This window comes from Lonchura striata, chromosome 1 (genome assembly GCF_050655825.1).
Source record: "Lonchura striata isolate lonStrDom1 chromosome 1, ASM5065582v1, whole genome shotgun sequence".
Taxonomy (NCBI): Eukaryota; Metazoa; Chordata; class Aves; order Passeriformes; family Estrildidae; genus Lonchura; species Lonchura striata.
This window is the reverse complement of record NC_140703.1, coordinates 117,815,691-117,841,919: the sequence shown is the minus strand read 5'-3', so window position 1 is coordinate 117,841,919 and position 26,229 is coordinate 117,815,691. Positions and strand designations below refer to the sequence as shown.

At 48.3% G+C, this 26,229-nt stretch overlaps 2 protein-coding genes and 1 long non-coding RNA gene across 7 annotated transcripts in view; 2 read left to right on the top strand and 1 right to left on the bottom strand.

Moving 5' to 3' along the window:
* LOC146768858 (uncharacterized) overlaps nucleotides 1-26,229 on the bottom strand; it is a 128,647-nt gene that overhangs the window by 30,397 nt on the left and 72,021 nt on the right. The window lies entirely within an intron of this gene.
* SLC5A3 (solute carrier family 5 member 3) lies at nucleotides 704-22,492 on the top strand. 3 transcript variants are annotated; one of them, XM_085587375.1, is made up of 3 exons: nucleotides 704-924; nucleotides 9,292-9,429; nucleotides 14,181-22,492. In XM_085587375.1, exon 3 carries the CDS (start codon nucleotides 14,475-14,477, stop codon nucleotides 16,620-16,622), a length of 2,148 nt encoding a protein of 715 aa, XP_085443501.1. In that variant the 5' UTR covers nucleotides 704-924; nucleotides 9,292-9,429; nucleotides 14,181-14,474; the 3' UTR covers nucleotides 16,623-22,492. The 3 variants fall into 3 exon arrangements, with proteins under 3 accessions (XP_085443501.1, XP_031361691.2, XP_085443506.1); XM_031505831.3 differs by lacking the exon at nucleotides 9,292-9,429; XM_085587380.1 differs by lacking the exons at nucleotides 704-924; nucleotides 9,292-9,429 and adding an exon at nucleotides 1,160-1,178.
* Nucleotides 704-26,229, top strand: part of MRPS6 (mitochondrial ribosomal protein S6) — a 45,387-nt gene continuing 19,861 nt past the window's right edge. Inside the window, exon 1 of the mRNA XM_021546342.4 lies at nucleotides 704-924. Within this exon, the coding sequence (XP_021402017.1) occupies nucleotides 880-924 (45 nt within the window). The 5' untranslated portion in view covers nucleotides 704-879. The remainder of the gene's footprint in view (nucleotides 925-26,229) is intronic.

Here is a 26,229-nt window from a genome sequence, read left to right as displayed (position 1 = left end):
TGTCCCGGGTGTGTGTCCCGGTGCTGTCCCGGGTGTGTGTCCCTGTGACCCGGGTGTGTGTCCCGGCGCTGTCCCGGGTGTGTGTCCCGGCGCTGTCCCGGGTGTGTGTCCCGGTGCTGACCCGGGTGTGTGTCCCGGTGCTGTCCTGGGTGGGTGTCCCTGTGACCCGGGTGTGTGTCCCGGTGCTGACCCGGGTCCCGGTGCCGTCCCGGGTGTGTGTCCCGGTGTCCCGGGTGTGTGTCCCGGTGCCGACCCGGGTCTCGGTGCCGTCCCGGGTGTGTGTCCCTGTGACCCGGGTGTGTGTCCCGGTCCGACCCGCTCCCGCCGCTGCTCTCCCTCAGCGCGGCGCGGCCCGAGCCGCCCGCCGCGCGCGGCCCCCCCGCGGCGCTCCGCGCGCGGCCCCGGCCGGCAGTGAGCGCGGCCCGCCCGGGCGGGGGGGCGGCGCAGTGGAAATTTCCACTCCCTGCAGCAGCAGCAGCGGCGGCCGCGGCCGCTCGGGCGGCTCGGCGGGGCCGGGGGCGGCGCCGGCCGCGGGGGCAGCGCGGGGAGGGCCCGGCCGCGGCCGCGCGGGGGTCCCGGCCCTCAGGCCGCGGTGCGGGGCAGCCCCGGCGCGGCGGGGGCGGCGCTTGGCGCGGGCAGGGCCGGCGCGGCCGAGCGTGCGCAGCTCCTGCGCCCTTTAAGCCGCGCCGCCCCTGCCCGTACGGGCGTCTGAGCCGCGGGAGCCGCGCGGGAAGGAGCCGCCACAGCGCCGGGACGCGCCTTCCTCCACCTCCTCATCCTCATCCTCCTCCTGTCCCCCCCGCTCCTCCTCTCCGGCCTCGCCGCAGCCCCCCTCCTCCCCACCCGTGCCCCGCTCCTCCCGCCACTGCCAGCTCTGAGATGCCCCGCTATGAACTGGCTTTGATCCTGAAAGCCATGCAGAGGGTGAGTGAGGGAGAGGAGACGGGAGGAAGGGAGGGAGGCAGGTGGGACTGGCAGACCCCCGCCCGATCCCCGCCTCGCCCCGTGCCGTGGCCGCGCTGTCCCCGCGGTGGCCCGGCCGGCCCCGGCCCCGCAGTGCCGCAGCGCGCCCCGGGCTCCGCGGGGCTCGCCCATCGCCGCGTCCCTGCCCTCGCAGCCTCGGCTGAGCCGCTGCCCCCGAGCCGCAGTCCCCTCTCCCCCTCCCCTCCGCTCCGCAGGTAAGCAGATCCCACGCTCTCCGAGCGGCAGCGATGCGGTTTTGCTCGCCCGTCCCCTCCCTCCGTGCCCGGAGCAGGTGAAGCCGGCCCTTGCCGTGCCCCTGCCGCCGCATCCCCCTCTCCCTCTGCAGCACCAGCGCTCTCCATCCCCCTCCCCGCACCTGCGCTGGTGCGCACCTCCTCGGCCGCCCTGGGCTCCGCGAAGCCTCGGGGCGAGGGGAAAGCGGAGGATTGGCTCCGGCCAGCTCCCAGCCCGGGGTGCCACCTTCCCCCCCGTGTGCCAGGGCAGTGCCAAGGATGGGGTTGTGCCCGCAGCAGTTGAGCGGGGCCGATAGGCCGGGGCCGTATCGCCCCCGGGAAGGGGCGCTGGGGGTGTCAGCAGCCGTTGCCGCTGTTTTTTGGCAGCGCGGTGATAACGGAGCTCGGTTAAATGATGCTCTTCCCATTCGGCAGGAGCTGAGTCAATACGTGGGGGAAGGGGGGGTGGTGGGAATGGGGGATGTGTGTGCGTAAAAATAATAATAAAATAAGGCCATCTCCGTGTGGATGGGAGGTTTATTTGGTAAATAACAGCTGATACTGGCCCTTCTCTAGTACCTTCTATAGCCTTTGTTTATCTGCTACTTTCCAGCTTAATATGCGGTGCTGGTGTTGGAATGTAGCAGCATTTACGCTGGGCTGGAGCCCTCTGATCCAGCCCGGCGTGGATACTCTGCTTGGATTTACCCTTCATTCCCACCAGCACCATTTCCCACCGGGCAGCAGCTCAGCAGCGTGGCCGTGGTTTTTTGGGAATTACGGAGCACGTCTGGTGTGCCGCATGCACTAGTACATTTCCATTCATTTTACATGGACCATCCACATGTCGGGGCTGGCTTTTTTTCTTTTTTTTTTTTTTTAATATATTTTTCCCCGTGGTTTAGCTGCAGAAGCTGTAGTAGAGACATCTCACCTGGGTCCTCTAGTGGAGAAACGCAGCAGCAGGGAGAAAGCCGAGTGACATTGCTGCACCAGCTCACCCGGGCACAAAATACGCTGCTTTTCCACTTGCTTGTCAGCGTATCATTTCTGTCCGATTTTTAATTTTTTGTTCCTTTCCACACCTCTCCCCTTGGGTGGATGAGGCAGAGATGCTTTTTGTAGCCGTGCTGTTGATGGGGGAGATGCTTTAAGCCAGGCAGGCACTCGGAATGCAGGACAGGACAGCAAGCGTAGCAAATCTGCCATAATACTGAGGCAGGAATAAACTGACTTCTCTGAAAGGATGCCATGGAGTGCTCTCTGCTGGAAAGGCTCTCTGGTTTCTAGGATCTGGCCACGGAGATGCAGGGATAAGCTTTTAGCTGTAAGATGCTTCTAATGAACATCAGTGCACTCAGGATTTAACATCTGCAACCTTTGCCTCTTTGAAGTTGGACTCTCCAGCATGTTCTTTCCACATGGATGTACCTTTAAAGGGTTGTTTTTTTTTTAGCTCTGTGATTATGTCTAAACGTTTCAGTTTGTGCTGGTGTTTTTAACCCACCCTTGTTGTAAGTCTAAAATTTAGAGTCTGTCTGTAGGTGCTGCTATTTTCATGCTGTTTTCAGCACACCGGGTCTGGGTGCTTTTTCATTTCCCAGTATTTTGCTGCTCCTGCCTTTCTTGTGCCCTGAGAACACTTGGAAATATTTTCTCGAGTGGTTTTATGCTCCATGGTGCTGCTGGACCTTGGCTGGGGGGTGCTCTAATGACCCCTGTAAGCTGTGCATAATCCTGGCTGTAATACTGAATTAAATGAGGCAAAATATAAGGATCATAAGCCAGTCTGAAATAGTGGAATGAGTCCGTAACTCATTCCTGTAGAAGAATAAACATTTCTTTTCCACACTGGTGACAGCACCTGGGCAGGTGTTCCCTGTCAGTCCCTCTGCATGTCCTGGTGCTATCTGAGCAAGTGCTGACTCTTCTTTTGGTGTCTGTGATGTCCTTCCTCACCTGTGGCAGGTCCCCTGTCCTCCAAAAAGAACCCCAAACCCTTGTCACTTGGCTTTCCTTTGCCTTAGGGCTTGTCCTCAACTTCTCGGAGCTCTCTGCCGTGCAAACCTCAGCCTGGAGGCTTTGCTGCCTCTCTTCAGAGGCAAACTTGGTGCTTCTGTAGGGTTTCCCCCACCTACAACTTTCTTTTAATAGTTCCCTTGGCATTCTCAGGGATCCAGAATAACTCCCTCCAGTTTATTTTTGTTACTTTAAGCCCTGTTGTGCCCAGCCCTGCTCGTGTCCAAGTCAGGGATCCTTTCCTGTTCTTCTCCTCCGTGTGGCATCTGTTGGGAGGGTCCCAGGGCAGCACACCCCATCCATCCTGCCTGATGCTCTCCTCAGGCTTGGCAGGCTCCAGAGCCTCTTCAGTTCTCCTTTTGTGCCTTAAAAATGCAGCACCCAAGAGCTTTGGGGATGGGAAAACTTTCACTTTGCGCTGGTTCCACTTACCAGCCTTTGTCTCTGGTTGTCTGTATGGACTTGCCACAAAAAGTCAGGATTTTATTCTAAAGTCAAAGCTGGGCAGCTCTTCTTTGTCCTGATTTGTGAGACAATGGAATTGGACTAAAACCACTGTATTTTTATATACGAAAACACAGGATATTTTATATACTCTTTATATATAATTTTTCATCAACAGAGCCTCCAGGTAGTGACTCTTAGGAAAAGAACAATAAAAGCCCTAAAAGCCACCCTAAAATAAACAAATCTCCTTTCTCTGTGGTGTATTTGGAGGGTGAGGGGTTTGTGTTGCTGCTTGTGAGTTCGAGGAGGAGATGCTTTGGGCAGAGCAAGGTGTGAGCACACGGAGGTGAAATGATTCATTTTGCCCATTGTGTTGCTTTCCACACTGCAGCACAGAAAGAACAAATGCTGGGGGAAGCTTGGTGGCAGATTTGTTATCATCAGTGTTGTCCAGGTGTTTGCAAACCAAACCTTTACTTGCCCACAGCAGCCCCAGCCAAGCCCTGCAGCTGTGCTGGAGGGGAAGGTGCAAAATGAAGACACAGCTGTCCATGGCCTGAATTCCCTGTTCATAACCAAAACTGAGTTTTTAAGAATTCCTGATTTTCTCCCGTCTTCGGCTCTGAGTGGGGGATTGTGGTGGAGCAGCACCTTCAGGAGGGAAGGGCAGTGAATCCCCAGGAGTGAATCTGCAGGAATTCTCACTGGCTGGAAGAGCAGGGCTCTGCAGGGAGCTCTGAAACTCCCTGGGAAGGAAGGAAGAGCTGGAAATGGTTTCCTGCTGCTCCAAGGCTGTTCGTGCAGCGTGACTGTTGGGTGGCAGTGCCAGACCTCCAAGGAGGCTGGGACACAAGAGTGGGAATCCCACAGTCCTTGAGCTTGGAAAAGACCTCCAGGATGGAGTCCAGCCTTTGACTGATCCCCACCTTGTCACCCAGAGCAGAGCACAGGGACACCCGTCCTCAGCAGCACCCCTTTGTAACTGGAACTGATGGGCACTTTGTAAATAGCTCACGAGTATTTCACTAAAAACTAGGAAATTCATCAATATTTTATTAGCAGTGTGCTCATCTTCACCTATGACGAAGTTCAAACTCAGAGTCATAATCTAAAACCTAACCACTTGTTTTTCAGCAAATACCTGGACTAGGAGACCCATCCACCCACTTCTGGAATCCCAGAGTGGTTTGGGTTGGAAGGGGTCTTAAAAATCACCTTGTTCCACATGGCAGGGACACCTTTCACTATCCCAGGTCACGGCAAGCCCTGTCCAACCTGGCCTTGGACACTTCCAAATAATAATAATAATAATAATAATAATAATCCTGCAGTGAATGTGTGCTCTCATTTCTCCAGCCATGTTCTCACAGCACAGCTTGTCTTCAGCAGCTGTTTGTTGCTTTTGGAGTGGGTTGCCGTGTTTCCAAAATTCCCTACCTGCCGTGTGGAGATTGTTGGCTATTTTGGGAAGGCCAAAGTAAATGGGCAGTAGTGTTGCTTGACATCTTGACTATTCCACTTAATTGCTGTGTAGGCAGCTGCAGCAACTGGGCTTTTGATGTCTCAGTTGCCAGGAAGGAGGGGGAGAGAAGGAAGCAGGAAGATACTGGGTTTATTTTATTTCCTTTCCTTTCTGGTGAACCACCTGCTCTTCCAATGGAATTGTGCATCTTCCCCACCCCTCTTCCTAGATGAGCAGGTTAAAATGACAGACACAAAAGTTTTTTCCTCTGTTCCCACTGGCATTTTCAGTAGGCTGGAACAGGCTCTTGAGCCTGGCAGGGAGGGATCCTGGAGCTGGGGGTGGTGCTGGGAAGGAGACCAAAGCCTTGGAACTAAAATCCAGGATCAGAAAGCAGCAAGATCCAGCACTGCCTCTGCTGGAGGAGTCACCTTTTTGTTTTCTGCCTTGAACATTCCATAACAAGAACTGGGTTTTGGAGAGTGTGGTGTAGACAGCTTTTGGGAACGATACCCTCTTGCCTGATATTTGACATTTTCAGTCTTGGAAGAGCTGGAATTTTTGCCAAGTGTGGCATACGTGCCTGGGACTGCAGAATAGTTGAAGCCTAATTTCAGTTTCTTGCAGGCCCCTGGTGGGATTTCAGTGGGGTTTGGCCAGTCCCTCTTCAGGGGACAGCAGTGGGGGTTAAACCTTTGACTTGAAACTTCTCTGGGCTGCCCCTGGTTGCTCCTCAGCAGTGAACTCTTTGCTCCTGGTTGGGTTTGGTTCCTGCTGTGAACAGGGAGGTGTTGGTAACTTCAGCGTGAGCAGACTGTGTCCCTGAACTCTTGGGAGAACCCTTTGTGCTGAGCAGCATTAATCTCTGATTGTTGGAAAGCCCTGAGACGTGACCGACTCCTGGAAAAGTTGTCCATTGTAGCACTGAGGAGAAACTGCTCCTTCAGCTCACATGTGTCTGTGTTTTCTGTCTCCTAACTTCATCAGTTCCATGCTTTGGAATGATGGAAGCTCTGCTTTTCTCCATGTGTTCTTTCAGGAGCTGATTTCTCCAGTTCCCTTATCCCAGAACCATCATTGCCACACAAAAACTGCTTTGGCAGTTGTTAAGTTGTTGGTTGTTGGCAAGTAATTTATCTTCCTTTTTTTTTTTTTTTTTTTTTTTTTTTTTTTTTTTCTTTGCCCAGAGAAGCTGTGGCTGCCCCTGAATCCCTGGAAATGTCCAAAGTCAGGTTGGAGCAGCCTGGGACAGTGGAAGGTGTCCCTGCCATGGCAGAGGTGGCACTGGATGGACTTTAAGGTCTTTCCGACCCAAACCATTCCATGATTTTATGATTTGTCAGGCTCCATCTATGGCAGGCTGATATCTCCTGGAGCCACAGCCACCCACACCTCCCTGATTGCAAATGTGGGATGAAGGAAGAGCTGTTTGTGTGGAAGCAGTTGCTTGGTAGAGCTTCATGTCCCACCCTCTGTGTCATCTGAGGGCAGCAGGAACCTCTGGGCACCAGGTTATTCTCTGGAAAAATTCCTGCCCTGTGGAGCAGCAGCAGTATTCCCAGTGGGCATGGTGGAGCTGATTAAAAAGGTGAATGCAGGGAAAACTAAAAATACAGAAAGAGATGCAAAATATGACTAGTTATGGAGAAGTGGAACAGGAAATATTGGAAATAAATATGTGGAAAGTAAGGCAAGATGTGAAGACCTGTCCTTCCTGTGGAGCACTGGTGCAAATATGGGTGCTGAAAATTAGATTGTAGAGAAAATTCATCACCCTGGTGAGGAGAAGGGCAGGAAGGAAGTGGATGGTGTAAAGGGAGGGTCGTGAACCCAAGAAATAGCATGGAGGAACTGCAGAAATACTGTTGTTCTGCTATTTTTTACTCCTGGTTTGTCCACTTGCAAGGCAATCCTTGTGTTCAGTCCGGCAAATATCTAAGGAATAATTAAAAGCCAGGTCCATGCAGAGGAGGGAATGAGTTCAGTGGAGTTGGTGTTTTTGAAAAAGAAACCAGTGTTCAGTAGCTTTTAATAGATATATTCTGCATCAAGCTTTGTAATTAGCATTAATTGTTTTAGAACCAACAGAATTTTATTGAACTCTGGTTTTGGTGTCTTGAAATCTCTTAAGAAGGATCACAAGTCTTGAAACAGCACCCAGCTGACTGGGAAGCGTGGAGAGCCTCAAATTCTTGGCCTATGTATGTTCCTGAACTTCTGTCTCACCTATCAATAATCCTGGGGGTGCTTTATATTCTTCCAAAGATTGTGGGCAGCCAGAAATGTGATGGGAATTTGGGGAAGTCTTAAAGAAGCTTAATGAGTCTGGGTTTTTTTGGGTGGTGGTGGTGTTTTTTTTTGTGTGTGTGGTTTTTTTTTTTTTCTTCCTAGAAATTTGAAGAAGAATTTCTTCCTGGTATCTTGCCCAGTTTCATGAGGACTGACACTTCTCCTTTCTCATTTCCCAAGTAACTTCTGCACTGTCCCAGCCAAAATCCTCCTCAAATGGGATGAACCAGCACATTTTTTAGGCTGGGATTATCCAGCTCCTGCTGAGTGATGATCACCACCAGCTGCATCACAGCATTGAGCTTCCAGCTGAAGGAAAGGGCATCCTCAGTAGTGGCAGAGATTTTGCAGCATTTCTGATATTTGCTTCTGAAAAGGTGATAACCTTGTCCAGAGAACTGAAGTGGTCCCAGTTCCACTCCTGAAATCAAATTCTTGGCTGTTGAGCCTTGTCTGACCCATTCTCTTGCTGCTGCTCTGGTGACCAAGTCTTCATCTCCTTCATCCCTGCCATGGCAGTGAAATGTTTGTGCTGCTGCGTTTTGGGTTGCCAAAAAAACAGGATTTGAGCCTTGGCACTCAGAGTCTTGCTGCACCTTCCACTGCAGTGTGACCTGGCAGGGAAATCTTGCCTGCTGCTGTGTGATGCCAGAACCTTCCAGTTTTTGCCAGCCCCTTCCCACTTCCTTGGAAATGTTTGGCTTTTTGCCCTCTGGTGCCCTTGGTTTTGCTGTTGTCCACGTGGCTTCTGGGTTGTCTCTGCCCCTTTTGCTTTCAGTTCCTGTGGAAAAGAACTGTGTCCTGTGGAGGGGGATGTCACCTCTCTGTGGTTTCCTTGCTGGGCTGGGCTTTGTGGTGACAAACTGAGCTCAGGAGGGCCCTGCTGGAGCTGCAGCCGAGGCAGGAGAGGTTCTGCAAGGCCAATTCCTTGGCAGCTTCTGCTCCCTTCGCAGAATTCCAGAGCTTGGAAAAGCCCTCTGAGACCATGGAGTCCCAGCTGTGCCCCATGCCCACCTTGTCCCCAGCCCAGAGCACTCAGTGCCACCTCCAGGCCTTCCTTGGGGACTCCAAACCTCCCTGGACAGCCCCTGCCAGTTCCTTTCCATGAAGAAATTCCTCCAGATAACATTTGTCACCCATGGAAACATAAACCAATTCTTTGGGCAGACAAGGGGCAAAGGAAGGTATTAACTTCTTATTTTCTTTAAATTGATAATTGATGGATTAATCTCCTGGGTATGATGGTTATCCTGTCTAGGTAGGTCTGGAGAAGACAGAATTTCTCTCTGGTATCTCTGTATTTTAATAGATAAAAAGGGACTTTTTGTCTCCTTCCCTCTGTCCCCAGCTTACCCCCCTTGCCCTGTAGGTGTTTGGAGTTCTGGGAAAAACAGTGGAAGCAAATCAGTTCCTTATTCCTGCTGGAGTGCTGGGGACTGGCTCTTGGCAAAGGGAACCAGCCAAGTGTGAATGTCACAGGCAGTGGCACGAAGTGGCTCGGGGAGGGTGATGCAGATTCTGCAAACATCCATTTTCTCTTGCTTTGCAAGGCTGGAGCTTTTCTTGTGTCCACTGACTGCTGGAGTGTCCTTCCTGTGCCTTCTCCCCCTCCTTCATTTGTGACTTGGTAGGACACTGAAATAGGTGCATTTTTTTGGGATGAGGGGGGGAAATGGTTTAAAAAACCCCAAGGATGACAACTAAATGATGTCCTGCTCTAACAGTGTCAGTCCCAATGCCCTTGAGCTCCAGTTGGCCTCGCATCACTCCAGGTCCTGCTCTGTAATTGTCCACTGCACACCCCATTTCTGACTGGCACTCAGTTCTCTGTGTCTCTTGCTCTGGGGTTATTTATTTCTCTCATGTCTCCCTCAGCAGTTGTGTAGAAAAGAATCCAGAAGAATTTATGCTGGAACAAGCTGCTTTTTTGTGCTGCTGCAGTAAAACGAAGACCAGAGCTGGAGTGATTCCTGACCAAAACAAAAGTTCCTTGCGTGTTCGTAACAGCTCCTTTGAGTGAGTGACTTGTTCCTTGCACCTCAAATTGGATTGTTTTCATAGTGGTGATTTTTGGAGTTGGTTCCTGAGTTCTCCAGACCAGCAGGAGGTCCATGTGGTGGTGATGCAGAGTGTGACCAACAGGTTCAGCCAGGTGGGCTCAGGGAACCTGGAAATGTGGCCCTTCCCTGCTGCAGCCTCTGGAGTTCAGGGCTGGCCTGGCATCCCCAGCAGCTCCAGTTATTTATTGGGTGCTCCAGGTCAACTTCTGCCTTCCCTGTCTGCCCCAGGGGGGTTCCTGGCACATTCCTCTGCCCCAGCTCCTGATTTTCAGGGAAAAGCCTAGAACTGCTGCCCTGGATGCTGAGGGCTCTGTTGAGCAGCTGCCAAGGATAGCCCCTGCTTCCTCAAGGGCATGTGCTACATAATTTATGTATCACTTACTCCATGAAGAGCTTCAGTGCTCCTTTTTTTGTGTTCTGGAGTGCTGCAGTAAATGGAACAAAGCTTTTCCTCCTTTTTTTTTTTTTTTTTTTTTTCCCCTAAGAGATGTTTTTCCTTCTGTTTACTGTGGAGCAGTGGATAAGTAAGAACTCACTGGTGTGTCCATGGCCAGAGGTGTGAGGAGCCTGGAAAACACACTCAGGGGGTTGCACATGGTACAGACCCCACTCAAGGCACGAGACTTCAGGTATTTATTAATTTTTCTGTGGCAGAGGTAATATTTTCCACCATCCTGGCAATCTGGTCAGATTTCTTCCACACAGCAGAGCTGTTCAGTAGGTGAAGTGCTGCAGACCTGATTTCGAATACTCTTGCTGGGAGGTGGAGAGGGAAAATGTTGGTCCCAAGAAATAATCTGAAAACTGTGAGCAAAGCACTTAATTTGCTAACAGTGGACACTCCTGTGGGATAGGTGGGCATCTGCATCCCTAAATTAACCCTTAAAACACCAGGATTGGTGAGGAGAAAAGGAAAGTCAGCTCAGACACTTCCCATCTGCCAAAAAGCCAAGAGAACTGAGAAGAAATAGTGGCTTCAGAGCTGGAGCAGTTGGATCCTGGCATGTTTTAATCACCCATTTTATTAGAAAAGCACTGTGGAGAAAGTTTTCCTTTAGAACAATCGTACAAATTTCTCCTCAAAATCCCACCCTGGGTCTGCTTCACATTATGAAATCTCTCTTCAGGGACTTGCTTGGGATTTTTTTTTTCCCTTAAGGAACAGGCTGGGTGTTGGAGAGACATATGCATTGTTTCACCAGAGCTGCAGCCTCTATTTCCAGACAAGAGGGAAGCACATTGTTTTGTGTCTTTGATATGATCCAGCCAGAAAACAGCCTCAGGGAAGAAAATTCCCAGTCCTTGGCAGCAGCACTGTCTTTCTGCCTTTTTTTTTTCCCTCCCTCTGTCAGTGCCACAATGTTCACTGTTCTAATAACTCAAGACTAAACTCACATGGGGCATCTCAAAAGTCCTTTGTAAGACTTGAGGTCAGAACTTGCTGAAAGTTCAGAGGGACGAGTCTCATTTTCCTAATGAAGAAAAGTTCCAGGGTTATTTTGGAATTAGGTCTGAGAAACTGGTACAAGAAGCTACTTCAGTGCTGTAATTTAGTGACAGTGCAGCAGATTTGTGGTGGCTGCTGAAAACTTTTCACCTTCCAGCTCAGGCAAACTGAGCCCTGCAAAAAAACCCCTCAGGTGTTGGTGACAAAGGGCAGGGTTCAGCTCTCTGAAATTTGATTATTTCAGGTGCATGGTCTGGCTGTATCATCCTATGGAAGACACTCCAGGAACTTCACTTCTGGTTTATTTTGGTTGGAATGAGCCCCCTGGAGCTGAAGTGACTTTATTGAGGAATGTCACAGTTTATTTGAGGGCAGCTGCATCTAATGCTGACACACTTCTCAGAGAGTCTGGATGCTGGAATTACAGAAGGTTTGGATTCCCAGGGACCTCAAAGCCCATCCAGTCCCACCCCCAGGGCAGGGACACCTTCCATTAGCCCATCCAGCCTAGCCTTGGACATTCCCAAGGATCCAGGGCAGCCACATCTTCCCTGTTAATATCCTGTTTATAGAAACACTCTGGATACTTCTGGTATGAAACTGAATTGATTTTAACAGATATTTTTGTGATTTTTTCCATATTGCTCTGTAGGATATTTGTGACAGGTCACTGATGAACCTTCAGGGAAGATGGTGGGGCGTGAGCTCAAGTTAAAATCAAATATTTTTTAGTAACGAGAAGGACAACAGAACATTAAAAATATTAATTATTACAATTTCCTTATCTGGCTGCTCTTCTGGTTTTCTGTATAGCGGATTTTCTTTTTTGTCAAATCTCTTCTTCCCTTTGTCTTAAAATATTTATAGTTTTGGTATAAACATAACGTAGTTGAAAAATTAGCTGAATATAGCAAAAGACACAACACTATTAAAGTGTTGCTCCAAAGTGCTTAAAACTAAGAATAGTCCATTAAACTTGGCTCTGGTTGCATCATCTGATGTGAAGTGTTTATAATTTTGGGTTGGATTAAGCTATTAGACCATTTAACTACTCCTGTATTTGCGGGTGGGGAGAAATGTGAATTATTCTGTGGAAGAATTGAAAATACATCTGTGGTTTGAGGCTTCTAAGGAATGATAAATTTAGCCCAGTGCTGTAATCAGTCCGTTTTGTGCCATTCTCCTTAGTCTCTCATTATTGGCTGTAATTCCAGCAGAAGGAATATCTCTATTCTCAAGTGGGTTTGTGGTGCTGGGGGGGAGCCCTTATTTTTATTTTTTTAAGTTTTTCTCCTGAAAACCAGCTGAACCATACAAACGACACAGTGGTGGATTTCTCCTTAAGTTTGAAGGTTGAAGTTGTGTCTTGCTGGGAGCTATTTTTACAATCTGTGAGGACTTGCACGTTTTTACCTCAGCACCGTTGCTGCCTTTAACACAACATGTGCATTTTCAACCTTAACTGTCTTGGAATCTGAAATGGTTTTATTGACCCTTTAAACAAACCCAATATATGGCAGGGATACTAAATATAAATATCCCTAACAAAGAAACCAACCAAACATTAGAATATGCTATCAGGCTGTTTGTATTAATGATTAATTAATGGGGGAATGGGAGCTTCAGCCTCGTGCCAGAGAGTGAACTGGAAAGGGGATGCCTGGAGCTGATGCTTGTAGGATTTGTGAGATTTTATGGCCAGAGAAAAAACCCAGTGTTGGTTTTCTTGTGCTTTAACCAGTGTGTGGGAAAGAGGAGTGGAGTCGGACCCTGTTCCTCACCTTCTGTAGTAATCTCATTATTGCTACTAAAGGTTTGTGTTCTCATCTTTAGACTGACCCTGTTTTTTTGCTTTGGTCTTCCCTTCCCATAGCCCTTGGGTGTAGGAAATGGAAGAATCCCATGTCCAGCTCTCTCTAAACCCATTGGAAGCCTCTGGGTTGGTAGAGGGCACTGAAGCCCTGGCACAGGTGCCCAGAGCAGCTGGGGCTGCCCTGGATCCCTGGCAGTGCCCAAGGCCAGGTTGGACACTGGGGCTGGAGCAGCCTGGCACAGTGGGAGGTGTCCCTGCCATGGCAGGGGTGGCACTGGGTGGGATTTGAGGTCCCTCCATCCCAAACCATTCCATGATTCTGTGGTACGTCCCAAGGCGTAAACAAGAGCTGGGAGCACATCCCAAATCCATGAGGGAGCCACCATGCAGCTCCTCAGTGCCCCTTCCTCTGCCACCAAGTTTTCATTTTCCCCTTCCCTCCACTTCCAGCATTTTGGTCCTGCTTGCCAAAATGTTTCCTGATGTGTTTGGGAGCTGACAGGTGGGATTGGGAATTCGGGAAGAGCGCGACAGGGAAGGTTTTGCCTCCATATCTTCCAGCTCTCTATGATGGGATGGGAATGGATGCTGGAAGGGCATTTCCTGGCATCCTTCCAGCTGCCAGAACCCACCCAGTGTTCCCTCCTGTGCCTCTGGTGCTTCCACAAAACCCCAGGTGTGGGTGTCCAAAGGCACTGGCCCTAAAGTGGGATGTCAGGTGGAGTTTTGCTTCTGCCACTTGCTGGAATGGGATGTTTTCTCCCCTTGGATCACGTGGATGTGTATGGAGATCTTTCCAAGTGAAAAATAACCCTGTGATTATCTGTACCCCAGACAGGAGCAAATGCACCTCAAAACCTGCAGAATAACCCTGGTTCTCCAGCTGATTTAAAATGGATGTTGGTTTTTGACAGTGCTGTGACCTCACTTTGATTTTTCTAGCAGCCTGCTGGTGTCTCAGGTGCTTTCCTGTGGTGCCAGGATCTCCCAGGACTTGGGGGGTGCAGTGCAGGAAATGCTGAGCCAGGTTTGGGCTCCATAGCCATTCTCATTTGTTTGGTTATTTTAATTTTATTTTCCTAAGATTGCTGGAAAGAGGAAGATCTGGTTAGTGGCTTGAGAAGGATACTTGTGAGACACCAGAGTAAAGAAAAAGAAAATGTGTTTTTGTTGCTTGCTGTGTTCTGGGGAATTTGGGTCACTCAATCCTCCCGAATCGCTGCGTCTCTGAAGGTACCTGTAACCATTGAAGTTAACTTGTGAAAGGCTTTTACCACTTTAGCCCTACAAATATTGAATGATGTCTGTTATGGATTGCAGGAAATATAAAGGGGGAAAAATCTGTGGTGTTCAGTGATTTGTTTTACTACACTTCAAATTTTTTCTCATTACTTCATGAAATTCCTCTCTAATTCAATCTTTGTCTTTTGTCTTTGCTGCCTTGCAGGGTTGGTACAGTAGGCCTCACTAAACTTAGCTGCAACTAAGAATTTCTCCTACATCAACTGAGTTAAGGCTGATGCTCTTGTGGAATGTGGATTAAAAGTGCGTGCTAAGTTCCCAAATTTGAGAAGCGGAGAAAAGTAAATGTACCACTGCCACCAGCATCAGGACAGCAAACCAAGGGACAAAGAATTTGACCCGCTGTGTTGATTTTGGTTAAAACTGGTTCACGTGGTGCTTAAGAGACGTTGGCTGGGGGGCGAGAAGTGGACGTCAGCGAAGGCTTTTTGGTTACAAAATGAGGGCTTCTTTGGAGCCAGCAGACATTGCCATTGTGGCCCTGTACTTCGTGCTTGTAATGTGCATAGGTTTCTTTGCCATGTGGAAAAACAATCGGAGCACCGTGAGTGGCTACTTTTTGGCAGGGCGTTCTATGACCTGGGTAGCTATCGGGGCCTCGTTGTTTGTGAGCAATATTGGAAGTGAACATTTCATTGGGCTCGCAGGATCTGGAGCGGCGAGCGGATTCGCCGTAGGCGCGTGGGAGTTCAACGCCTTAATGCTTTTGCAGCTTTTGGGATGGGTCTTCGTGCCAGTCTACATCCGGTCGGGAGTGTACACCATGCCCGAATACTTGTCCAAGCGGTTCGGAGGGCATAGGATTCAAATCTATTTTGCAGCGTTGTCTCTACTTCTTTATATCTTCACCAAACTCTCGGTTGACTTGTATTCAGGGGCGCTTTTTATCCAAGAGTCCCTAGGGTGGAACCTCTACCTGTCGGTGATCCTGCTGATCGGAATGACGGCGCTGCTGACTGTGACCGGAGGGCTGGTGGCCGTCATCTACACGGACACCCTCCAAGCGCTGCTTATGATCATCGGGGCCCTCACACTCATGATCATAAGCCTCATGGAGGTCGGTGGGTTTGAAGAAGTGAAAAGGAGGTACATGTTGGCGTCACCAAACATCACCTCCATCCTCCTAACCTACAACATCTCCAACACCAACTCCTGCAACGTCAGCCCAAAGCCCGACTCCCTCAAAATGCTGCGCGAGCCGACGGACGAAGACATTCCCTGGCCTGGATTTCTGCTGGGACAGACCCCGGCCTCAGTGTGGTACTGGTGCGCCGACCAAGTCATAGTGCAGAGAGTTCTGGCTGCCAAAAACATCGCTCACGCCAAAGGCTCCACCCTCATGGCCGGCTTCTTGAAGCTGCTGCCCATGTTCATCATCGTGGTGCCGGGGATGATCTCCCGCATCCTGTTTGTGGACGACATCGCCTGCATCAACCCCGAGCACTGCTTCCAGGTGTGCGGGAGCAGGGCCGGCTGCTCCAACATCGCCTACCCGCGCCTGGTGATGAACCTGGTGCCCGTGGGGCTGCGCGGGCTCATGATGGCCGTGATGATCGCCGCCCTGATGAGCGACCTGGACTCCATCTTCAACAGCGCCAGCACCATCTTCACGCTCGATGTCTACAAGCTCATCCGGAAGAGCGCGACCTCCCGGGAGCTCATGATCGTGGGCAGGGTCTTCGTGGCCTTCATGGTGGTGATCAGCATCGCCTGGGTGCCCATCATCGTGGAGATGCAGGGCGGGCAGATGTACCTGTACATCCAGGAGGTGGCGGATTACCTGACCCCGCCGGTGGCCGCCCTGTTCCTCATGGCCATCTTCTGGAAGCGTTGCAACGAGCAGGGCGCTTTCTACGGCGGCATGGCCGGGTTCGTCCTGGGCGCCATCCGGCTGATCCTGGCCTTCTTCTACCGCGCTCCCGAGTGCGACCAGCCGGACAGCAGGCCCGGCTTCATCAAGAACATCCATTACATGTACGTGGCCACGGCCCTGTTCTGGATCACCGGGGCCGTGACGGTCGTGGTGAGCCTGCTCACGCCGCCGCCCACCAAGGAGCAGGTGAGGACCACCACCTTCTGGGCCCTGTGGAAGCGCGGCGCGCCGGAGAGCGCCGGCAAGGGGGAGCTGTACCAGGCGCAGGAGAAGAGCATCCTCAAGTGCAACGAGAACGCCATCCACATCATTCCCAACGGGAAGTCGGAGGAGAACATTAAAAACGTGAAGCCGGAGGACATCAACCTCCTGGTGACGTGCAGGGATGACAGCAACCCGGTGATCTCGGTGAGCCACTCCGAGGTGGAGACGCCCGTGGATTGTTATTCCAACGGACAGGCGGCCCTGATGGGGGAGAAAAAGCACGAGGAGGAGGAGGGGACTGACAACAGGGCGAGACATTTGAAATTCATAGATTGGTTCTGTGGCTTTAAAAGTAAAAACGTAAACAAGAGAGTGGTTCGGGAGGTCGAGGAGGAGACTGTTTGTTTACAAATGCTGGAAGAGACTCCAAAAGTTAAACTATTACTAAATACTGGACTGGTCTGTGTCTGTTCGCTTGGAATCTTCATGTTTGTCTACTTCTCTTTGTGAGTGAATAGTGAACTTTTAAGGGTATGGCTTAAACATACAGAAGTTGATACAGGTCTCTGGAGATTTTTGGTTTTTCCTTTCTTTTCTTTTCAAACAACATAACCACAACCCAGGCATTGTTTACGCTATAATTGTAAGATCAACTCAGCTTTAGCCTATTTTGAGACCATTTGAGATGTGTTGTCCTCCCTCTGCTGAAAGCAGAACCTGTCCTGTGGTGGCTTTTTCTTTTTTCCCTTTTGTGTTGTTTCTTTTTTTTGTTTTTTCCATTTGCAGCACTAACCTTTTGTTTTTCTGTGTATAAATATACCAAAGGCAGGCAGGTGGCTGTGTTTGAAGTCAGGCAGTTACAGCTCAGTCAGCATTAAGTGAAGATAACAGGTAATCAGTTACCAGTGTGTAAAATCTGAGTGATTAAAGCTGTGTCAAAAGATTTTTAGATGCAGAGCTGTGATGCACATTTATAAAATCATTGTATTACCTTGGCCAACTTAGCACTTCTTAATTGCACTCACTGCTTTCTTTTCTTTTTTCAGTTTCTCATTTTTCTTCTGGCAACAACAGGAAGCTGTTTTGTCTCATTTTACAGCACTTAAAACATGATAGCTCTTAGCAGCTTTCTGCCTTTTTTTTTTATTCTTTGTAAGGAAATTTTGTCTTTTCATTTTTATCCACTGTAAATTCCACTGCTGAAAAGTTTCTGTATTAAAAAAAAAAAAAAGAAAAAAGAGAAAAATCTAAAACAAAAATAAGCCTGGAGATGACAAACTGTCAATAGAGGAGGACAAAACAGAAATACTCTTTCTGTGGGGTTTTGTAGTATATTGAAATTGAAGAATCACAGAATTCTTGGGGTGGATTTGGGATGTCCCTGGGCAGCTGTTCCAGGGCTCTGGAACAGCTCTTTCCACCTCCAGGAAAGAAATTTTTCCTCAGGTTTGGATAGAATTTCTTGAGGTCCAGTAAATGTCCAAAAAAATTCATTCAGCCTCTCCAGCCTCTGAACCTTTAGGATGTTTGGATTAGCTTCTTTTTAGGGAAAAATCTGTTTGTAGGTTCTACCATATGGGAAATAAAGAACCATGAGGCTTTGCATGTCTTGAAAAACCGTTTTTCACCCTGCAGAAGCATTTTCCTCTGCTGTAGATGGGAGGAATCCCAGAGGAGGAAGAGGAGGAAGCCCCAGTGCTGCAGGGGGAGAACAGCTGTGAAGGGGAGGAAGGGGAAATGGGGGAGAGAGGTGAAAGTGCTCCTTGTTTTCCAGAGTCCTTTTGCCCCATGTCTTCTCCCACTTCCCCTTTCACCCTGTCAAACTTCCTTTCTGTTTTTTGAGGAATCCCAGAATCCCTGAGCTTGGAAAAAGCCCTCAGTGATCATTGGGTTCCAGCTGTGCCCAATCCCCACCTCGTCACCTAGCCCGGAGTGCCGCGTTCCTCGGACACCTCCAGGGCTGGGCACTCCAGCAGCTCCCTGGGCAGCCCCTTCCCATGAGTGACCTTTGTGTGAAGACATTTCCTCCTTCCCTCCCTCCTCAGAGCCATCCCGAGGGATTCGGTGTCGGGAGACAGGGAGCGCGTGCAACCACAAATCTGTGTCGGCAATTGAGGTCTGTCCTGTCCTCAGGATTTTTCCAAAAGCCTGAATTCCTCCCAGGCAGTCACAGCTATTTGTAGGTCTCCAGATCCAGAGGATGTTTCTTCCAGATGGACGGATGGATGGATGCCCAGGCAGGGATGAGCAGTTCCCAGGTGGGGAGGATGTGTGTGCAGCAGGTTGGTGCTCCCATCCTTCCCCAAGCCGAGCGGGGTCCTGGTTTTGGGAGCAGAGCCCACCAGTATTAAACTCCTTCCCTCTCCAGGACAGTGGTCATATCCAGGCTTTCCATGGAAATAATTCCTCCAGTTCTCTTTGCTCCTGAACCTGAGCTCATTCAGGAGAGCACAGACTAGCTGGGCCAAAATCGGGCTGAGGGACCATTGTGAGCGTTCACCAAAACCAGTTCAGGGGTCCAGCACCGTTTCCTTGGCACACAAACGAGAACCAATTCCCGTGGGGGAAACCATTTTGTAGAGATGAAATTTGGGCCAATCCTGCCTTTGACTGCTGGAGAAAGTTTGCTTTTCCAGTGGTGCCATCCACACGGCTCCTAGTAGATAATTTCCAATATGTATTTTCAGATAAAAAGATTCACTTCTGTTTTTGGGGTGGTTTTGTTTGTTTTGGTGGTGTTTTAATATCAGTTGAATCTCATTCATTCCAAAACCTTTACCAGAGGCTGAGCTGCTCCACTTTTCTCCACTTGGTTTAGTTGTTGCTGCTGGGAAGTAAAATTACTCCAAAGTGGAAAACTTGGAGTGTTGTTGCAATATATGTAGAGAGGAGTCAGCATACGTGGTGTTGATGTTGCTGCCAATGGGACAAAACACATTTTCTTATGATTTGTGTGGCCACAGCTTAATTTGGGAAAACATTTAAAATCCTTAAATGTGGTGTGTGAAATTAACGGCATCTCAAGTTTTGCTTCCTTAGTGGGCTGAGCTGTGAAGGATGGTTTGATGTAAAAGCAGGGAATTGTTTCCATACGGGATAAAATCACTTAGGGCAATGTTTGATCGTAGTGGGATGAAGAATAACTTGTCGAAGGTAAAGAAAATTCTCTCTTGAGAAGGTTGGGATGTGGCTCAGACGCCTGGTTTTGACCCATGTCCGCTGGGAGCTCGGCACGATTTTGGAGCAGCGGCTGGCACTGGGATTTTCTAGGCTGCTCCTCGCTGTCCAGCGCCGTGCCAGCGCCTGGGAAGCCAGCTTAGCTCAGGGACCCTTTGGCCGGGCTCCATCGCCCCCCGCGCTGTCCCCAGGGTGCCTTACGCGGGTGCGGCTGGAGAGGCGCCGCCGGCGCTTCTTCCAACGCCTTCTCCCTGCTGCTTCCACCCCTCCGCCCCTCCCGGGCCCTGTGCTCCTCCGAGAGGACCCTTGGAAGGGTTGGCAGGTGGAATTCCATCCTGCTCGTGTGGTTGGATCCACGAGGAGCTGGTCCTTGGCCGCGCGAGGGAGTCCAGTCCTTCAGGACTGCGCCGCGGAGCCCGAGGTGCTCCATCTCCCACCTCCTTTATTCTCCCTTCTGCTGCACTAACGAGCTGCCCCGTTAATCACGCTGCTAATTGGCAGGCAGGATCATCGTGGGGTATTAATCTGCCTCCCCGCCCCATCTTTGGACCTGGAATTGTGAAGCTTTTTAAGCAAATTCTTTCTCCAGTGCTTTTTCTCTTCAGGTGTTTCCGAGGTGTTTCGTGCGCTCCTCTTCAGCCTCATTGTGTCGTAGAGATCCTGGAAGTTGCTGATGCTCTTTGCTGCGTAAAACCACTTAATAAAAGGCCTTTATTATTAAATAAAGATATTTCTAAGGTTCCAAACAAGCTGCCTGCTGGCGAGAAGGACCTTGTGTAGGAGAAGGGATTTTTTATAGCGTAAACAAGCCTTTGCTGAAGGGGAAAGTTGATGATTTTGGGGTTAAACACCCATTTTTTGGTCCAGCAGAACCACAGAGTGGACAGTCAGTTCCATGATTTTTTTTTTTTGCCTGGCCCCCTCCTCCTGGGTGGGGCTGGTTGTGCTTCTGTCTTGCAGCAATGGGTTTATTTATTATTGCCTTGAGCTTAGGATGACAAATCTTGGAAAACTGAGTTTGGAATGACAGCTTTTTTTCTTCTTGTTATTTCCCTTAACTTATTTTTTCTGGAAAGATATTTGAATTTTGCTCCTGGAAATGGTAGAAGCCTTTTATTAAAAAAATTAATAAAAAAAAAAAAAAGAAGAGGCTTCTTGAGAGTGTAATAGTGAATTTTTGGAGACTGTTTTTATTTAAGTTTTTTTAAATGGCTGATTTGATGCTACTCTCTGCCAAAGTTTAGAGCTTTTTTTTCTTGTTGTTGTTTAATTTTTTAAAAAATAATTTTTCCTGTTTAGCTTTTAGGGAAAGGAAACAGTGCGAGACTGTAAGAAATAAAAATGGCCTTCAGTATATTCCTTATATTGTGTATTTTTTACTTCTCCACTTGTGTGTTCCCTGATCCCAGAAGGGCCAGGATGAGACTTCTGTTGAGAGTCATGAGCCCTGTAACCAAGCAGAGAAAAGGATTTATTTCCACGAGGTTACAGTGGAGGGGGCAGAGCCACCCAGGGAGCTCTGCCAGCACTTAAAAGATGCTTACAACTTTAAAACAGCTTTATTTTTTTTATATATCTATTTTTTTAAATCCTGAGATATAGGAGGTGTTGGGAATTGCTCCCTTTCAGAGGACAGAGACATGGAAGAAGCTGGAGTTGCCAAGCTCCAGCTTTCTCAAGGAAATCTTTGGATTTAGCATGTACAGAGAAGCAAAATTACTCATCTGTTAATTTGGTATTCTGTATGTTCTGTGCCCTTAAGTGTAATTGTTTTGAAAATAAAACTAACCTTGTTACGTGATGTTAAAAAGCAGACTTCTGTGCAATGTTTTAATTTTTTTGGTTTTTTTAAAGAAAATGTTTGTATATAATTAAATGGTTTAATGTGCTTTAATTGGCCTAAGGTAAAGAGTAGTCCTAGAATGTAAAACATATATAATTAGAATTTCTGATTTCACTGTGAGATCTCTGAACTCTTGTTTTTTTGTTTTGTGTTTTTTTTTTTATTTTATTTTATTTTATTTTTGCAAAGTGGTTTTGTTTTGTTTACAAAACACTTTCTCTTTGATTTCTTTCCTGGTGTTGGTTTCAAGGCATTTGCTTCACTTCTGTTCCAATCTTGAACTCATGGTATAGTGACATCTGGTGACACTTGGCATTCTCAGTTCCACTGTGTAAAGTCAGACACTTTGAGCAAAACTGGCGGTGAAATGACAATTCTGTGTCTAGGAATTCACGCTTTTAAAATGAGGTGGTTATAAAAATAGTTGCTGTGCAAAATGTTAGTAGTCTTCTTCAAGAAGAAAGCAAAATTTTCTAATCTCACTCGAGCAGTCTCTTCATTCATCATCTTCTTTTTTAAAGCACAGTGTCAAAGTGATGCTGCTTTACCTTGTATCTCTGAGAAAAATGTTTTTTTAGATATCTGTGAAGTATTTTTGGGTTTTGTTGCTGTTGTATTTTTCTGCAGATTTTATATAAAATACCAGTTAATAAACTGCCTTTTTTCTGTTGGTTTTTTTTAACTCTCTAAAATACATTTCAGACCAAAACCAAATGATATCATATAGCATTTGAAACCTGCCTTTTTCCTTGTCCCTTGGTTGTTTTTTTGGAAATAAGCCAAATGGGCATGTAGATAAGATCACTATAATGGAACCAGGTCTCTTTTGGTAAAGTGTTATTTAAAGGTCTGTTAAGATCTTATAAGACAATATACTGAAAAAAAAAAAAAAACCTTTACTGTAGTAGGAATATAGATTTAGAAGTGTTAATGAGATTAATACAGCTTAATTATATTGTAAGTTGCTACTGTCCTTAATGACAAGCTTTTTGTCATAGAAACGATGTATGATAAATTAATTTTGGTCTAGTGTATAGAATTATCATATTGCTATCAATCTTTGAAGTAAATCTGATGCAAAATTTTCATAGTTTGCATTGCTGGCCCTGTGTATACTGTTCTTTGTATACTGTATGCATTTTATTTTGCCTCCTGCATTAGTCTTCAAACTAAAACTCTTATTAGAGAGTATTTGGATACTTTCAGACTGTGTTTCTTGCAGTTTACATTCCTTTACCATGGCATTTTGTCCTGTCTCAAAGTATTGTATGGAAATGTTTCAAACTTCTGTACAAAGTTTCAATAAAAATAGAGAAAAAAAAAAAATCCAAAAAAAACCAAACCGACCAAGCCACCAGAACAGAGATTTTTGGAGTATTTTACTCTCAGTAAGCCCTGCGTCCCTGTAGGTAAAGATGATTCCTGCTTCTCCTGGTTATTCCAAAGGCAAAGCCAAACTGGGTTCTTGGAGACTGCAAGGAGAACTTGGGGATCCCAAATCCTGAGTTTGGCCACTGGTTTTGGGAGGTGGGGCTGGGCTCAGGGCACAAAACAGGAGTGAACCCCCCTTTAGCAGAGGAATCTGCTTGGATATTGTGAAAAATTCCTTTTTTTGTTTGTTTTATCTTTAAATATCCTGTTCGATTTCTGCTTAAGCAATTCTTGAGTGGGAGCAGCAGCTTCTTACTGACTCTGGGGTTAAAACATCAGCACATTTTGTGAGCAGAGCCCTGAATCTCCCACTTCCTTCTCCTCATCCCTGTCCCCCCATAAATCCATGATGAACATGCTGGGAATCATAAATTTCTTGTCCAGTGTTGGTGGTTCAGCAAGGAGATGGGCAGGCCTGGTGTTAAATTAGGGATTAATCTTCCTTTGGAGATGGGTGCAGGCTGTTAAACCCAGAATTTGAGCTGCAGACAAAACAAATTAAACCAGATTTTTCATTCATTCTCTTCTGCTGCTGTGAAGTAAAAGAAAAATGGAAATTTTGCTCTTGTTTTGTTTCAAGGGGTGGATAAGAAACATTTTTTGACAGGAAAATTTGGGTTTGGGATGAAAAATAAGCATTTTCCTGCCTTACAGGCTTGGTTTGGATTTGCGTTTTCCGGGAGGGAGCGTTTTCATGAGTTAACTATTAATTAACCGGTTCCATAATTAGTTGATTAGGTGTTTACTCAGTGAGCAGCTTTCCAGGTCAGTGATTCTCAAAGAGGATCAAGCAGCCTCTTTGTCACCAGCTGGTTCTGTTTGTGTTGGCCAAACCTCGCTCCCCAGTTTCCTGCTCTTTGGGGTTTTGGGTGTGAGGGCTTGGCCCAGGTGGGTTCTGGGCAGGATTTGTGTAGAAAATCCCACAGAGATGGTGGCAATGAGGTCTTTTCCTGCAGGGCATTCCCTTCCTGGGGTGTGGCTGCCTCAGTTTCCCTGTGGATGTTGTGGTGCTGGGAAAGGGAACGAGCCAGGAGGTTTCACCCCTGGCCCTTCTCTTTTCACTTCAGTCAGGTTGTGCTCAGGGATTTGGTTTTTTGGGTGTTTTGGGCTTTATTTTTGAGGTGTTGGTGGAGTGATAGACGAGAATTTATAACCCTTTGTCAGCTGTGATTCTTATATTGACCTGACTCCTGTTGTGAGATAGTTTTGTGTATCCCGGGATTTATCTGACAGAATTTGAGCAAGATTCCCTCTTCGATTGGTGAAAACATTGTGACTTCCACCTTAAACCTTTTTCTGCTCCAGAGCCAAGCATGTTTGTGTTCTGCAAAAGAAGGAGGATTTAAAAATTACAGCTGTGGTCCTCAAAAAATGCTGTGGAGGGTTTTTTACTCACTGTGTTCAGCTTTGTCCTGGGGCAGCGGTGAGGATCTGCAGGATGGGCACAAGAGCTGCATGTCCAGAGCCAGCTCTGATCCCTGAAAATCCCTCTCCTGGAAGGGACAGGTGGCTCAGACCAGTCTGGGTGGGACAAGAGGCCGCTGGCAGCTGGGCTGGATGAGGAATTGTGTGTCCAGCAGGAGCAGGGCAGGGATTGTCCCTCTGGGCTGGCTCGGAGAGGCCCCTCCAGGGCTGTGCCCAGTTCTGGTCCTGCAGGAGAGACCTGGAGGGGCTGGAGCGTGTCCAGGGCAGGGAACGGAGCTGGGAAGGGGCTGGAGAATCCCTGAGGGAGCTGGGAAGGGACTGGAGAGTTCCTGAGGGAGCTGGGAAGGGGCTGGAGAGTTCCTGAGGGAGCTGGGAAGGGAATGGAGAGTTCCTGAGGGAGCTGGGAAGGGGCTGGAGAGTTCCTGAGGAGCTGGGAAGGGGCTGGAGAGTTCCTGAGGGAGCTGGGAAGGGGCTGGAGAGTTCCTGAGGGAGCTGGGAAGGGGCTGGAGAGTTCCTGAGGGAGCTGGGAAGGGGCTGAGCCTGGAGCAAAGGAGGCTCAGGGGGACCTTGTGGCTCTCACAGCTCCTGCCAGGAGGGGACAGCCGGGGGGTCGGGCTCTGCTCCAGGAACAGGGACAGGAGGAGAGGGAACGGCCTCAGGCTGGGCCAGGGCAGGCTCAGCTGGGACAGCAGCAGCAATTTCCCCATGGAAAGGGTGCTCAGGCCCTGGCAGGGGCTGCCCAGGGAGCTTTGCAGTGCCCATCCCTGCAGGTGTCCCCTGGAGGTGGCACTGAGTGCTCTGGGTGGGGACAAGGTGGGCATGGGGCCCAGCTGGGACTCCCTGGGCTGGGAGGGCTTTGCCAGCCCCAGGGATTTGGGGATTCTCTAATTCTGGGAATTTGGCTGATTTTCCACTCCAGCTCTTTCCAGAGCTGGGACAGGGACCCCAACTGACCATGGGGACATCCCAGCCCCTGTGGTGTCGTGCCCAGTCTGTAAAACTGGGGAACAATGAGGATAAAGGGGAGATATTCCCTCCATGCCTTTTTTTTTTGTTTTGTTTGGATTTCATTATTTTTCCATTCCACTCTTAATTAAGCTTAATGAACGTACAAAGTAAATTGATGAAATATATTCACATCAAAAAGTCATGGCTGGAACACATCTTGGAGTTCCTGGGGAGCTCTTCCTCAGCAGGTTCCTGATAAGGAGAATTTTGCAGTGTTGCTTCGAAGCCCTTAATAGAATGTGGTATGGTTGGAAGAAGAGTTGGAGTTTCTGGAGTTTCAGTGAAGGTGTTTAATTAATTCTGGGGTTTAATTGATTCTGCCTGGAAGGTTGAGGGCTCTCCATCCCTGGAGAGGAACCCTGCCAAGGCCAGGTTGGACCTGGGACTGTGGAAAGTGTCCCTGCCATGGCACTGGATGATCCCAAATCCCTTCTGACCCAAACCCTTCTGAGACATTGTGGCCAATTGTTGATTTAACTGTTCCCAGTAATAAACCATTGAAACCCTAAATCATGGAGGATTTGGTCACTGTTTATTTCAGATTTAAAAGGCACCTTTTTAGGCTTCTTTTTAGAAATTCTTAAGAATTTCACCTCTCTGAAATGAATTAAATTCAGTGGTGGGATTGCTATTTTAACTATGAGTTGGTATTTATAGAGTACTTGTATTCCTTAGATTTTAATTTAATTTCTTCTGTAACTTCCTTTGATCTTAAAAGATGAGTTAAAAACTTGAAAAATCCATCATGGAATTCAGATTCTTTGAAGAAGAAAGGTGGATTTGGGAACAGAAGAGTTCAGGCATCACTTTGAGTTTAAAAGTTGCTGCTTCCTCTTCATCCAGGTCCATGTGCTTTGTATTCACATCTGGTTCTTTGCCTTACACACCATCCAAATGCTAATTAAAATCTGCTTGGAGGATGGGGTGTTCATTTTAACTCAGAATTAATATTGATCACTTCCCCCCAAGTTATTTTTGGTGACGTGCCTGCTGTAACTTTCTAGTTGCCATTTCTGGAATGGTCTCTCCTGCTCCTGTGTTCACCCAGCGTGGGCTGGGAGCATGGAAAGCTTCTCAGGAGCACCTGGGCTTTCCCATTTGTCATTTATTCTGTCTTGGGAAAGTTGTTCTGTTGTAGATACAGAACCCTCTGTCCCTGCATCCTGCTGTCCCTGAAGTGATCCAGGTCTGGAGCTCCAAGAAAGGTGTGGGAATTTGGGATGAGCCAGGCTG

Coding starts and splice junctions, on each gene's coding strand:
- SLC5A3 (XM_031505831.3), top strand. CDS start 14,475: ATGAGGGCTTCTTTGGAGCCAGCAGACATTGCCATTGTGGCCCTGTAC.